At 38.0% G+C, this 13,789-nt stretch overlaps 2 protein-coding genes across 2 annotated transcripts; one reads left to right on the forward strand and one right to left on the reverse strand.

Annotated features, from left to right (window-relative positions):
* The first annotated feature begins 336 nt into the window (after positions 1–336).
* GL3 (basic helix-loop-helix (bHLH) DNA-binding superfamily protein) lies at positions 337–5,198 on the forward strand. The gene is made up of 8 exons (XM_008240606.3): positions 337–1,584; positions 2,131–2,385; positions 2,644–2,740; positions 2,889–2,903; positions 3,244–3,300; positions 3,396–4,256; positions 4,336–4,779; positions 4,935–5,198. The coding sequence occupies exons 1-8, from the start codon at positions 1,460–1,462 to the stop codon at positions 5,004–5,006; spliced, it is 1,926 nt and encodes a 641-aa protein (XP_008238828.2). The 5' UTR covers positions 337–1,459; the 3' UTR covers positions 5,007–5,198.
* Positions 5,199–10,033: 4,835 nt separating this feature from the next.
* On the reverse strand, positions 10,034–12,965 carry LOC103337450 (GMP synthase (glutamine-hydrolyzing), putative / glutamine amidotransferase). The gene is given in 7 exon segments (XM_008240604.2): positions 10,034–10,317; positions 10,469–10,644; positions 10,734–10,835; positions 10,837–10,866; positions 10,972–11,347; positions 11,449–11,699; positions 12,296–12,965. Coding segments are annotated over 7 exon segments (1,605 nt in total). The 5' UTR covers positions 12,842–12,965; the 3' UTR covers positions 10,034–10,193.
* Between the last annotated feature and the right edge of the window lie 824 nt (positions 12,966–13,789).

Here is a 13,789-nt window from a genome sequence, read left to right on the forward strand (position 1 = left end):
TAGCATGAACAATGTTTTATTTATCTTAAAATAGATAAAGATTAACAATTAAAAACAAAGAGTTTGGGAGACAATAATTAGTCTTGATTTTTTTAGGGTAATGATTTCCCCACTCCTATTTTATCCACTTATAAAAAAGGAGTGTAAGTGGATAAAATAGGAGAAATAAGAGTGGGGAAATCACCACTTTTTTTTTTTTATACAAACGACATTCTACTTGAATCTAATCTAAATTACGGAATGAAGATTCAAACTTAAATGCAGAATTGATAGCATGTATACTCTTAGCGAACTTGGTAGTCTTCCATTAAAACACACACGACAACTGCTAGCGGCGCCTGTTTGAAATAGTTTGGGTGACAAGTGTTGGTGTACCACGTCTCTTTTCTCTCTGCATTTCCATAAAATTTGGGTCAAAATTTTTATTCTGTCCAAGAGAATCTTTCTTTCGCCAATCTACCATTAATTTGTATAAAGCTTTTTTGGTTCCTCACAAATAAATGGAACTACTGCTGTGAAATTGGGAGGCTTTTTCCAGAAATATGTGGAAGTGAAATCGACACACCACTACATTAAGGCCTCTTTTATGTTTAAAGTAACTTTACTGCTCCTAGCTGTTTCCCATTTTCACAAGTTTGGAGATTTTGAGCTGGTTTTTGGGTATTTCTTGTGGTGAAAATTTGAGAACCCAGTGTGGGAAAGTTGGTTTTGGTTCTTGTTTGTAGGCCCAAAGCGTTTCAGTTTTTGTGGGGTTGATCAGAAAAACCCAGATCATTAATTGGTGATGGTGCTTTTAATTTGTATTTTATGTTCGTGTCAAAAGCTCCGAAGTGCTGGTGTTGCCCCCACCTCTTGCCACCATTAAAAGAGCTCTGTTCTTCTTGGTTTTCTATAACGGGGAGCTTGTAGCTCTTTTTAGAGAAAAAACTGAAGCAACTTATTGTTAGATTGCAAATAACATAACATATTATTTCATTCCTTCTTCTTCTTTTTTTCTTTTTTCTTTTTTATGTTATTCTCTTTTTCGTGAAAGTGAGTGTTGTGATTCTGTACAAAACTGGAAAGTCTTTTACTACTGGTCCAGCGCAGGCCCTTACTCTCTCTATCAACCAGGCTTTGTATTTTGATAATAACAATTCGCATTTTAGAGCCAAATTTTCTCTGAAATTTCCCAGCTTGAGCTTCTATCTCTTTCAGCAAGACCATGCTGCTGGTTCTGAGTCCCAGTTCCTTGTTGTTCAGAAACCAGGAGCAGTTGTGAGTCAAACCCATCTGGGTTTTCAGTGTTAAGCAGCACCTCCATGAATTTGAGCTAAAACACCAGCACTTTTAGCTTTTCTGAGGGAATATTTTAATAAAAAAACAGAAACCAAGATTTGGTTCTGGTGCTGGGAAGTGAATAATCAAGACTTTATCTGCATCTGGGTTGATTGAGTGGCGCTTGCTTTTTGGCTTGAATATGGCTACTAGGCTTCAGAACCAGGACAGGGTGCCAGAGAACCTGAGAAAACAGCTTGCTCTTGCTGTGAGAAGCATCGAATGGAGCTATGCAATCTTCTGGTCGATTTCAGCAAGACAACCAGGGTACTGATATTTTCATCTTTGCCCAACTTGGGTTAGTTGAATTTTGACTATGTATTTTCTCATAATAAAAAATAAAAATAAAAAAACAAAGTCGAAACTTTTATTCAAAATTTCCCAGAAAAACCTTTTGTTGTTGTTGTGTGATTTCAATTTCTAATATTCTGCAACTTGGAGCGCTTAAGATTCCCATTTCTATATTGGGTGGCTGTCTGGATTCTGCACGTGTTGGGTTCAAAGGGAAAGTTTCACCTTAGCATGGTTGTTTGTCCCCCATCCTTCCTCTCTTGGGTTCAAAAAACTCTTTATGAGCTCCTGCATTATCAGCAACATTTGGAAATTCTGCCAATGAGAGTGATGATGATTCACTAGTTAGACTAATCTTCACATTAAGATGACAAAAATTGAAGTGTTTCACGCTTTCTATGACATTCTATTAGTATTAGATGAGGGAAAAGTAGTCATCTTTCATTGTTTGAAATATGAATCTCCTAAGATCTTATGGCATTGTCATTGTCTACATTATCGATTGTATCGTTTACTTTACAGGGTGTTGGAGTGGGGTGATGGATACTACAATGGAGATATCAAGACAAGAAAAACAGTTCAAGCCATAGAACTTAATGCTGACCAAATGGGATTGCAAAGGAGTGAACAATTGAGAGAACTTTACGAGTCCCTCTCAGCTGGAGAAGCAAGTCCACAAGCTAGAAGGCCTTCGGCATCATTATCACCTGAAGATCTAGCTGATACGGAGTGGTATTACCTAGTTTGCATGTCATTCGTCTTCAACGTTGGACAAGGGTAATTCTTTCCTCGCAATTCTTCTTACTCAATAGCAGCTTAAGGCCTTTCTGATATTATGATCAACAATTTGCGATATAACTTACATGAATTCTACTTTAGAAGTTAAAGCTTGAAAGGAGGAGATTTCTCTTTTGTTAGATGTGATGCACTGTACTTTTCTTGGAATGTAAAAGACACAACATGATAACCCCAAAGTTCATTCTGTGTTCTTGTCTTCATATAACTTACATGAATTCTCCCCCAAACTTTTTTCAGGTTGCCAGGACGAACATTAGCAAATGGTCAACCTATCTGGCTATGCAATGCTCACTATGCTGATAGTAAAGTGTTCACTCGCTCTCTCCTGGCAAAGGTAGCTTGCTGTTTCTTGGTTTACATAAGTATCATTGACTGAATTCGTGTTCATGTTAATTGGGTAGTTCGCTCAGAAGATACTAAAACATCTGTTCTCTGTTTGGTTTTCTTTTGATGCCTGGATTTGTTACAACTGACACCCTCAGAGCGCCTCCATTCAGGTACAAATACTTATTCATCCACCTATATTTAAAAGTATAAGTTCCTGAGTCTCAGTAATGTACGAAATGCTGAGGTTTTAACACAATCAATAAAAACAATGTTTTGTCATGAACTGGCTTAACCCTGCGTCATAATGGTCAAGAGAAAAACAGTTCCAATCAAAGCAAAGAATAATTCTTGCTGGTACATGTTGTCACAGTTTCAGACACAACAGACTTTGAACTGTCAATACAAGTTTTCCTTTAGAAAATACAATTCTATTTTGTAATTATGGGCATAAGCAATGTACAAAAATCTCTCTCTCAAAACTAAATATGTTTCTCTTGTTTTGCCTTCCAGACTGTGGTATGCTTTCCATTTTTGGGAGGTGTGATTGAGCTGGGTGTGACTGAGTTGGTAGGTTTTTAGAACGCTGCTTCAGTATTTTCAATTAGAAGTTCATATTTCTTCCAATTCTGATCCACTATGTACTTTTCACATTCTTTTTGAAGGTTATGGAGGACCCTGATCTCATTCAGCATGTTAAAACATCTTTCTTGGAGGTTCCATATCACATAGCTTCCAAGAAAACCAATCCTAGTGCAGGAAGCACAAGAAATGACAATGATGTTGCCTGCACTGTGCTTGATCATGATGTTATGGACACCAAATTAATTCCTGTTGTAGGATGTGAAGAAATGAATGTGACTTCACCTAATAACAGCTCAAATGGTTTGGGGCTCAATAAACCAGCTGACGATTCATTCATGGTTGAAGGGATGAATGGGGGAGCTTCTCAAGTGCAAAGCTGGCAATTTATGGATGATGAGTTCAGTAATTTTGTACATCATTCTATGGATTCCAGTGACTGTATATCTCAAACTTTGGTATATCCTGAAAAGGTTCTCTTGGGTCCTAAGGCTGAAAAGGCAAGTGACCGTTGCCTGCATGATCTTAAAGAGCGCAATAGCACAAAACTGACCTCTTTAAATCCCCAAAGCAATGACTTGCAGTATCAGAGTGTTCTTTCTGTCCTTTTAAAGGGCTCACACCAATTGATTTTGGGGCCAAACTTTCAAAATTGTCATCAGGAATCTAGCTTTGTCAGTTGGAAGAGAGGAGGATTTGTAAAATGCCGGAAACAAAGAGGTGGAATCCCGCAAAAATTATTGAAGCAGATTTTGTTTGAAGTTCCTCGGATGCATGTTGATTGTGTGCTCGAGTGCCCAGAAGATAACAGTAATAGAAATGGAGTTTGGAGACCAGAGGCTGATGAAATTGGTATGAATCATGCATTATCTGAGAGAAGGCGAAGGGAAAAACTAAATGAAAGATTTTGCGTTTTAAAATCGATGGTCCCTTCGATTAGCAAGGTAGGTAAACTCCATTTCCTGATATTTGGTTATTGACCTTAACTGCAAAGTAAAATGTTTTTCCACTTTGTTTGCACAGGATGACAAAGTATCCATATTAGATGATGCAATAGAATATTTGAAAGATCTTGAGAAAAGAGTTGAAGAGTTGGAATCCTGCCGGGAGACGTCAGATTTAGAAGCCAAAATAAAGAGGAAAATCCAAGATACTATTGAGAGAACATCTGACAACTGTTGCAACACCAAAATTAGTAATGGGAAGAAGCCATTAGTTTACAAGAGAAAGGCCAGTGACATTGATGAAACGGAGCCAGAAATCAGTTATGTTGTATCAAAGCACGGTTCAAGTGATAATATAACAGTGAATATGAACAACAAGGATGTTCTAATTGAGATGAAATTTCCTTGGAGGGAAGGAGTGTTGCTAGAGATCATGGATGCCACAAGCCGTCTCCAATTAGATACTCACTCAGTTCAATCATCCACAACAGAGGGGATTCTTTCCGTCACTATTAAATCCAGGGTAGGAAATTATAGTTACATGATGAATATGATCTATCATTTCTTGCTTTAAGAGAAATGGCATTAGGGATGAGCCCCTTCCCTATCATGTGACACATTTGAGTTCCCGGATGCATATTACAAGTAACTGACCATTGGTATTTTCTTAATTTGCAGTTCAAGGGGTTGACTGTCGCATCAGCAGGGACAATCCAGCAAGCACTTCAGCAAATCGCCAGAAGCTGTTGATGCTTGTTCTCTTAGTGATGCTTAGAGGGTTATTTGCTCTCTCAAAGTCTGTCATTGTACAATCGTGTAACATTGAAAGGTTCTGTAGATTTTCGCTGTAAGAAAAATGAGTCTGTTGAGGATTTTTCCTGCAGGTAAGTAGTCTAGCAACAGGAATTAAACTTTTGTTAAATGCACAATTTTCTTCAAATATTTTGATAATGTGTTTCTGTACCTAACAAAACCTGACCTATAGGCCATAACTTTGAGTTCATGATACAGTATTACTTACATTGAGTAAGATGTACTTTGAAACCAACTCAAGGAGGCCTCTAAAATCTGTCAGTTCAATAAGAAATTAAACAGATTATTACAGAAACAAGTAGTTGCCAACGTAACATTGCTCAAGGTCATAATCCAATTGGGTTGGAATTTGGCAACTGTGCAACACAAAACTTGGAAGAAATTACAGTTGGCAAAAAAGTAAATGAAAATGTAATGTGCTCAAGGTTTTCTGTTATTTATTAACACTACTCTTACCAAGAATTGAGATATGAGGCCATGTGTACTAAACGAGAAAGATTTAGTTGTAACGGGGATAACACGTTTTATGGAAGTCTTTCTCTCAGGATGTCTGTTCTCTCGGTCATAATTTGATTCTGCAAAAAGTCCTTAAATTGTGGAAAATTATAAGAGCTGGGACTTTTATGCATGTCTGCAACTTGATTTTGTTCACATAATGGCATTGGGTACGTGTCATCAGACTGAGCAAATGTAGGAGACCAGGCTACTAGTTTCACTTTAGTCATCAGGAGTGGGTTTTCTCACAGCTTGGCATCATTTGGATGGTCAAAAAGGAAGGGAGATGGGTAAAACTTTGATATTGTAGACAATAAATAAAGTAGAAAAGGCTGACAACAGACAAACAAAGTTACCAACATAAAAATTCAGCAGCTACTCAAATTTTTACATAAAATAAACAAAGTATTTGTCATTTTGTAACCGAGGACCTTTTTTATCACATGGCAGAGAGCATCTAATCTTAAATAAAATGACAACCGCTTAGCTGCCGTCAGAGTTGCACTTACTAATACTTGGCTTCTTCTCTATAAGGAATCATTGTTCAGACAAATCACAATTTCATAAGTGAGTAAAAAAAATTCCATTATGGTTAGAACTCATCTTTCAAAAAAATTTCTTAAGTTAGTAAATACTTGACACTCACAATGTATCAAATCTATGGTTAGAACTCATCTTTGAAAACCAGTTTATAAAAATGGGAGTTTATAATTTTAGATACTGATTTTTCATCATCAAGACCAGAGTTCGAATCCTGTCTTCCAATTTTAAAAATAAATCGAATTATTAAGAAAGATAATCATAAATAATCATAAGGATTAAAATTCACAATTCAAGACATGCTAGATCTGACCCTTGGGACCCTTCATAAGCTGCAGCCTAAATGACAAGGTTAATCATAGCTCTTCTTGTGATTAAACGTATTAAGAGGTTTTTGTTTTTACTTGGTGAATTTAAAACCAATAGTCCAAAGTGGCCTGTCTGGTCTTCTTTTCAAAGTTGGGCAACAACTGTTCTCTGTGCATATAATTTTCAATGGTAGCCCTCAAAGAAATGATGATAGATTATCATGTAGATCATGCCACTAGTTACACCATTTGCTCAATCTTTCATCTCAGGATCTTTTTAACCTATGGACAATTCCTCAGAGTTTGTATTGCTAATGTTGGTGCACCCATTTCTGCATTGGACTCTCATAATTTCCAAAGGCCCCCGCCCCCACTATGAACACAATAAAGTAGAGACAAGAAATGAGAGCAACACCCACTAAACATTGTGCACAAAGTTGAAATTTAACCATACTAAATTAATTTTTTGGGACAAACCCATTCATAGTGGATTGAATTCTAGACTCATTAAGTGATCTTAGCATGACCTAATTCCACCAACTCTACCTGGCTCAATTTTGACAAAAAAGGCTATCTATTAGGGTTAATTATACTTTAGTACCCTATAGTTATACCCTTAAGACATGTTAGTCCCTACCTTTTCAATTTTTACAATAACATACCTTGGACTTTTAAATTTGTTAAAATGTGGTGCCGCCGTTGGGGTTTCTGTCAGATCTCTCCGTTAATTGCCTACATTGGCACTGTAGGTCGCACATTTTTCAATTTTTGTTAATTTTAAATTAATTAAAATATAAAAAAAATATTTATAAATAAATCTCTCTCTCTCTCTCTCCCTCCCTACATTCCCTCATGACCACCACGAACCCAGAACCCACGGAGAGGAAAGCTTAAAACCTAAAAGGAAAGTTCGTCCTTTAATTCTTGCCAAAAACCTCAATTTCAATCTCACCATCTCATTCTATCACTGTAACCCCAATTCTCAAGAAGAATGCTTCTCACTCCGGGTCATTCTCCTCGCCACCTCTCATCCCCTTCACTGTCTGCAATTTTCAATAGTTTAGTCCAAATGCCAAGAAGTTCCACCCAAATCACTTCTTGGCGTTTGAACTGAATTATCGAACTATGTCGTCGCGATCAAGAAAATAATTGCAGACACCCCTAGATGCCATCCCACAGTCCTCGAGAAGACACCTATGTTGTCGCGATCAAGAAAATAATTGAAATGGACTTCTTTCCCAATATCTCGAAGCTTCGGGACCACCTTGATTGACTAGAAGCGATCAAGACCGCCGACCTGATTCGGATCCACGATGCCCAGTTGAAGTTCATTGGCGCTGTCACACCGGACCCGAGGGTCAGTGAAAACCCCGCGCCTTGTGCGAGAGAAAATAAAAAGTAAAATAAAAAGAAGCCGAAACATGAGTTTAAAATAAAATTCTTTTATAAAAATAGATTCAAAATCTTACAACTTTACAATAAATAAATAAATAAAGCTCTATCACTCTCATCTAATTCAGCCTCAGCCAATTTAGTCTTTGTCTTACCCACTAATTCATCTGAAAAATTAAACAATGTGAGGGATGAGCAACCACCGCTCAGTGAGTAGATTATGTAATATGTCAGTCAAGTAATGCCATTACAGTTTAGAAAATATCATGAAATGATACAACAATCCATATCATATCACATCATCCCTTCATATCTCGGTTATCCTTCATAGCATGTAACCAACCACGTGACCCCTATTGGCCTCACTGCCCTATGTCCCCGTGTGGTACATCTATCCCTTGGATACCCCAACATTGAAGTTCTCGTGTTCCATGAATAATACATACTTCACAAATATTCCAGTAACAATATATATATATATATATATATATATATATAGTGTGAAAGATTGTACCAAATTAGACATGCTTGACTTGAAATAGAGAGATATTTGTAAATAGAACAAATCCACGATAATTTATGGTTTCATATTTTATCAAAAAATAAGAACTTTTAGAACACATTACATAAACCACTCACCTCGATAATGAGAGCCCTTAAAATAAATTGGCAAGACATCTGTCACATCCAGGGATTGGCTCTGCTGTAGCACGATATTGTCCACTTTGGGCCTTCCTCTCTGCCATCACGGTTTTGTTTCTAGGAGCTCACGAGTAAAGCTCCCAAAAGGCCTCGTGCTAGATGGAGACAGGCATTTACATATAAGACACATCACCCCATCTCCATTGGTCAATGTGGGATGTTACAATCCACCTCCCTTAGGGGCCTGACGTCCTCGTCGGCACACTAGCACCACACAGCAGAGTGGCTCGATACCAAATTGTTACATCTTGAGATCGGCTCCGCCGTAACACGATATTATCCGCTTTAGGCCCTCCTCTCTGCCCTCACGGTTTTGTTTCTGGGAGCTCACGAGCAACTTCCCAGTGGCTCACCCATCTTGGGATTGCTTTAGCCCCAGCGAGCTCCCAAAAGTCTTCGTGCTAGATGGAGACGGGCATGTACATATAAGGCACATCACCCCTTCTCCGTTGATCAATGTGGGATGTTACAACAATCCATCTACCTATCTTCATGTACTATCACCCAAACCAAGCTCCAAGAGTTTCATCACCACTCTCTCTCCTTCTTTATAATTTATCATGTTTTGAAACTATAAGGTTATGCTCCTATTTATAGTGTTTATAGGGATATGATAAACTTCAATATTAAAAGGATAAGAACATCCAAGTTTATCCAAAAGATAAATATCTTAACAAGATAAAATCATCCAAGTGTATCCAAAAGATAAATATCTTAAAAAGATAATATCATCCAAATCCAAATTTATCCAAAAGATAAATATCTTCTTTTATCCGTTTAAAATAAAGGTCTTCACAGCCGCGACTTTATGGCCCTCCCCTTTTCTCACTTCCTTTCTTCCGTGGAATGTCAAAATATTACTGTAATGTTTAATTCATTGAGGTTCTCAAGAATAAAGATTTGTTGGTTTGGTTGGTTGTAGAGTTGTAGTAGTAGTTGTAGGGAATGTCTTGAAATTCATTGAGCTTCATCGATATCTCATGCATCTTGTCCTCCTATGATCCTACCCTTATCCCCTTATTCTTTTACTCCTTTAATTCCATACAAACAAGATCATTCTCCTAAAAATTCGATGTCATGGGTATGGGTTTTGTGTTTTTTAGAGGAAGAAGAAAATTGGGAAGGGGGATGGGTTCTGTGTGTTGTGGGTTCGTGGGGGCTGGGGTTATGGGTTCCTGATGGTTAGAGGGTGGTGGTCATGGGGAATGCAGGGAGGAGAGAGAATTTTTTTTTTTTGGTTGTTGGTGTTTTTTGGTTTTTAATATTTTATTAAATTTAAAATTAACAAAAATTGAAATATATGAGACCCACAGTGCCACGTAGGCAACTAACGGAAAGATACGACAGAAACTCTTAACGGCAGAACCACATTGTAACAAATTTAAAAGTCCGAGGTACGTATTGTGAAAATTGAGAAGGTAGGTGCTAACATGTCAGGGTATAACTACAAGATACTAAAGTGTAATTAACCCCTATCTATTATTACCCCATAAAGTCAAAATTCATTGAACAAGACTTCCAAAACCATCACCAAAAAGAAATGTATAGAAATATGATTTACAATCATGATGTTTACATATAAATGCTTACGGAATTACCGTTCAAATCTCCATTCAAAACAATCAAATTCTGAAGACAACTCAACTTCACTACAAGTGCAGGCCAGAAGCATCGAATGAACAAGACATCATTCCCACTCAATTGTGGAGGGAGGCTTTGACGTAATGTCTTGAACTACTCGGTTTACACCCCGTACGCTATTGCAGATCTTTCGTGATACATCATCAAGGAACTTATGTTCGAAATAGTACCTGAAATTTTCAAAGTGGCGCCACATTATCAAGGAGCTTATGGCATCAACAAGTGATGTTAACATGCCTAACTACTTAGCATATACCCAACAACCAACATAAAGGTAATAGATAATAGATAACAGAATATGCAGCACAGATGAAGGCATACCAATCAGCTGTCATCCCATCTTGACTTGTAACAGCTCTGAGAGCAACAACATGAGAATGTGTTCTTTGATCGCCCTGAACCCCAACTGATCTTACAGGCAAAAACACCGCAAATGCTTGCCAGATTTCATCATACAACCCAGCATCTTTGATTGATTGTATGAATATCTCATCAACCTGAAAAGAAATAATAATTAAAAACGTGACATATAAATATTAGAAAAACAAGACGGTCAAGACTTCAACTCATGGATAAACAAATTTACCTGGCGGAGGACATCCAAGGCATTGCCTGTAGTTACATCACCCAAGACTCGTACTGCAAGGCCAGGCCCAGGAAATGGATGGCGCTTTAGAAATCCCTTGGGGGACATCCAAGATCCTCCCTAATTGCCGAACCTTTATGTGTCGGGGAAAAAATGGACAAGTCAATAATCAGCACACTACCAAAGGAAGATTAATGCATTACTATATGCAACATAGTAGGAAGGTAGAAGCTGAAACCTCATCCTTGAATAGAAGCTTAAGAGGCTCAATGAGCTTTAATTTCATGTCCTTGGGAAGCCCACCAACATTATGATGGCTCTTGATTGTGTGGGAGTGCGTCCTTCCACTTCCAGGTGGAGGGCAAGATTCAATCACATCTGGATACAGAGTCCCTTGGACCAAGTAAGAAGGTTTCCTCCCTAATTTTTCCTCCAAATCATGTGCAAAAGCATCAAAAATGCTAATGAACTCCTTTCCAATTATTTTCCTTTTCTTCTCAGGATCAACAACACCTTTAAGCTCACTAAGAAATTGATCAGTGGCATCCACACAAGTAACAGGCAAATGAAGATCTCTTTCAAAGGTTTCCATTACACGTTCTCTCTCCTTATATCTGCAAGAAGAAGAAATTTCTATTAGGTAAACACGAAATATACAATTGAAGTCTACAACATACACAAAATGTTAACCTCTCCATTTTGCTCGCTCTCTCACCTCAATAAACCATTGTCAACAAAGATACAATGAAGCCTATCGCCAATTGCCTTATGAACAAGAGTTGCTGCAACTGTGGAATCGACACCTCCTGATAACGCGCATATGACATGATCTTCAGTCCCTACCGTGCTTTTAATCACTTTTATTTCTTCATCCAATACGTTTTCCATACTCCACCCTGCACTGACTTTACAAATATCAAATAAAAAGTATCGAAGTGTCTCCATCCCTTCCGGCGAATGTGTCACCTACACAGGATTTTCAAATTTCATTGACTGAAGCAATTTTAAATGCCAATAACATTTCAAATTTTGATCAACTAACAACATTTTCAAATGCAAGTACAAACAAGAAAGGAAATAGACATTTCATGCATAGAGCAATTCCTCTAACATTTATTTTTCAATCACATTCTAATCCAGAAGGTGGCAAAGTTTCAAACAGAAACAATAACAATGTATGTTGTAAATGAAAGTCAAGCCATTTGAAGCAACTTAAAAAACATTGCATCAGAAATCAGAACACATGAACAAAAAATAAAAGCAAAGATAATTAATGAGGTAAGTTATTTTTATGCTACGCCAAGACAAACATAGCCATTCCCATCAAGAACTAACTCACCACAACCCAATTCAAAAACATACCTAAACTGAACCATTTGCTTATACAAAATTGAGTACAACCTGTATAACTAATTTCAAAATCTAAAAGAGAAAAAAATTCTAAATTTAATTTACCACTAATAAGCAACATCAGACACGAAATTTAATAAAACCCACATCCAGTTATCCAAAAATCAACTAAACCACAACAAAATCCAAAAATCCAAACCAAACCCAATTACCTCCGGGTGGTATTGCAACCCATAGAACCTCCTAATCGGACTTTCAATTGCAGCCACCGATCCCTGCTGGCTCCGAGCCACGACCTCGAAACCATCAGGCAGTTTCGCCACCTCATCGCCATGGCTCATCCAAACCACCTGCTTATCCCCAACTTTCTTGGACCCAAAAAGCCCAGAATTTATCTCCACCTCAATCTCCATCCTCCCATACTCCTGCTTCTCCCCAACCCTAACTTCCCCGCCAAGCCTCTGCACTATCAGCTGAAGCCCATAGCACACACCGAGGACAAAGACTCCATCGGCCTCGGCCCACTCGACGAATCCGGCAGGGAAGCTCGGCGAGTCTGGGGTGTGGACCGAGTGGGGCCCGCCGGAGAGGATGACGACCTTAGGGTTGAGGTCGGTGATGGATTTGAGAGAGCTAGTGCCGGAGATGCAGAGGGAGAAGACGGAGAGGGATCGAATTCGGCGGGTGATGAGGTGGGTGTATTGGGAGCCATAATCGAGAATCAGGACGAGCTCCGATTTCACGGCTTTTGGGTCCATGGGGTTTTGGTGGTGGTGGCAGCGGTGGTGAGAGGTGGCTAGGGTTTACGGGGAGGAGGTGAGGGTTCTTGGGGATTGAGTGTAAGTGGCCGTGCTTTACATTGGAGGGTAGGGTTTAAGGAACGCGACAAAAAATGGAAAATTAGGGTTTTTGCAAGGTTTGGCGGGAAGCGGGCCTTTGACTACTTTTTTCGTCTATCAAATTGCATTTTTCATCTTTGGTATACACATTTTTTGGAATGTAGTAAATTTGCATATCCCATACCATACACATCTAAAAATATGAAGAAAAAAAAAATTCATTTTTTTTCATATGTCTATATATTATACACATATATTTTAATATGTGAACTCTATTAAGTATATTCCAATATTTTAATAGTATAGCCGCACGGCTCTACTTTTAAAATATATTAAGATTTAATTAGTATAGCTATACTTCTTAAATATATTCGAATATCTTAAATACAAATTTATAAATAAACCTAATCCGCGGAAACACACCCTAGTCAACTTGTTAAATTTATTCGAATATTTTAAAAGTATTCTTTTTTTGTAATAAAAATATGCTTTTCCCATTACTTTGGGAATAAAAATTCCTCTTTGTTATTTTGTTGTCTTTTTATTCTTGTTTTTCCTTCTTCCTTCGTTTTTGTTTGGGGCTATTTGGTTTGTAAAGCCAGTTTCTGTTTTATTTTGGGCTTTTTCTTTCCCCTATGGGTTGGGTATTTTGGGCTTCCCAAACACCACAATTTCGTCTTCCACCACCCAAACTATTGAGCAGAAAAATGTTACACCTGCAATAGAAAAAACCATTCAAATTATTCTCAAGGGTGCCTTCCCTACATGCTGTATGACATTATGGCAATAGGGTTTGGCAGCAAGATTTTTAGACCGCAAGGATCTACCGGAGGATCACCATAACCTGCAGATTCATTGATAACTACT

Source organism: Prunus mume, linkage group LG7 (genome assembly GCF_029339155.1).
Source record: "Prunus mume cultivar Tortuosa linkage group LG7, ASM2933915v1, whole genome shotgun sequence".
Classification (NCBI taxonomy): domain Eukaryota; kingdom Viridiplantae; phylum Streptophyta; class Magnoliopsida; order Rosales; family Rosaceae; genus Prunus; species Prunus mume.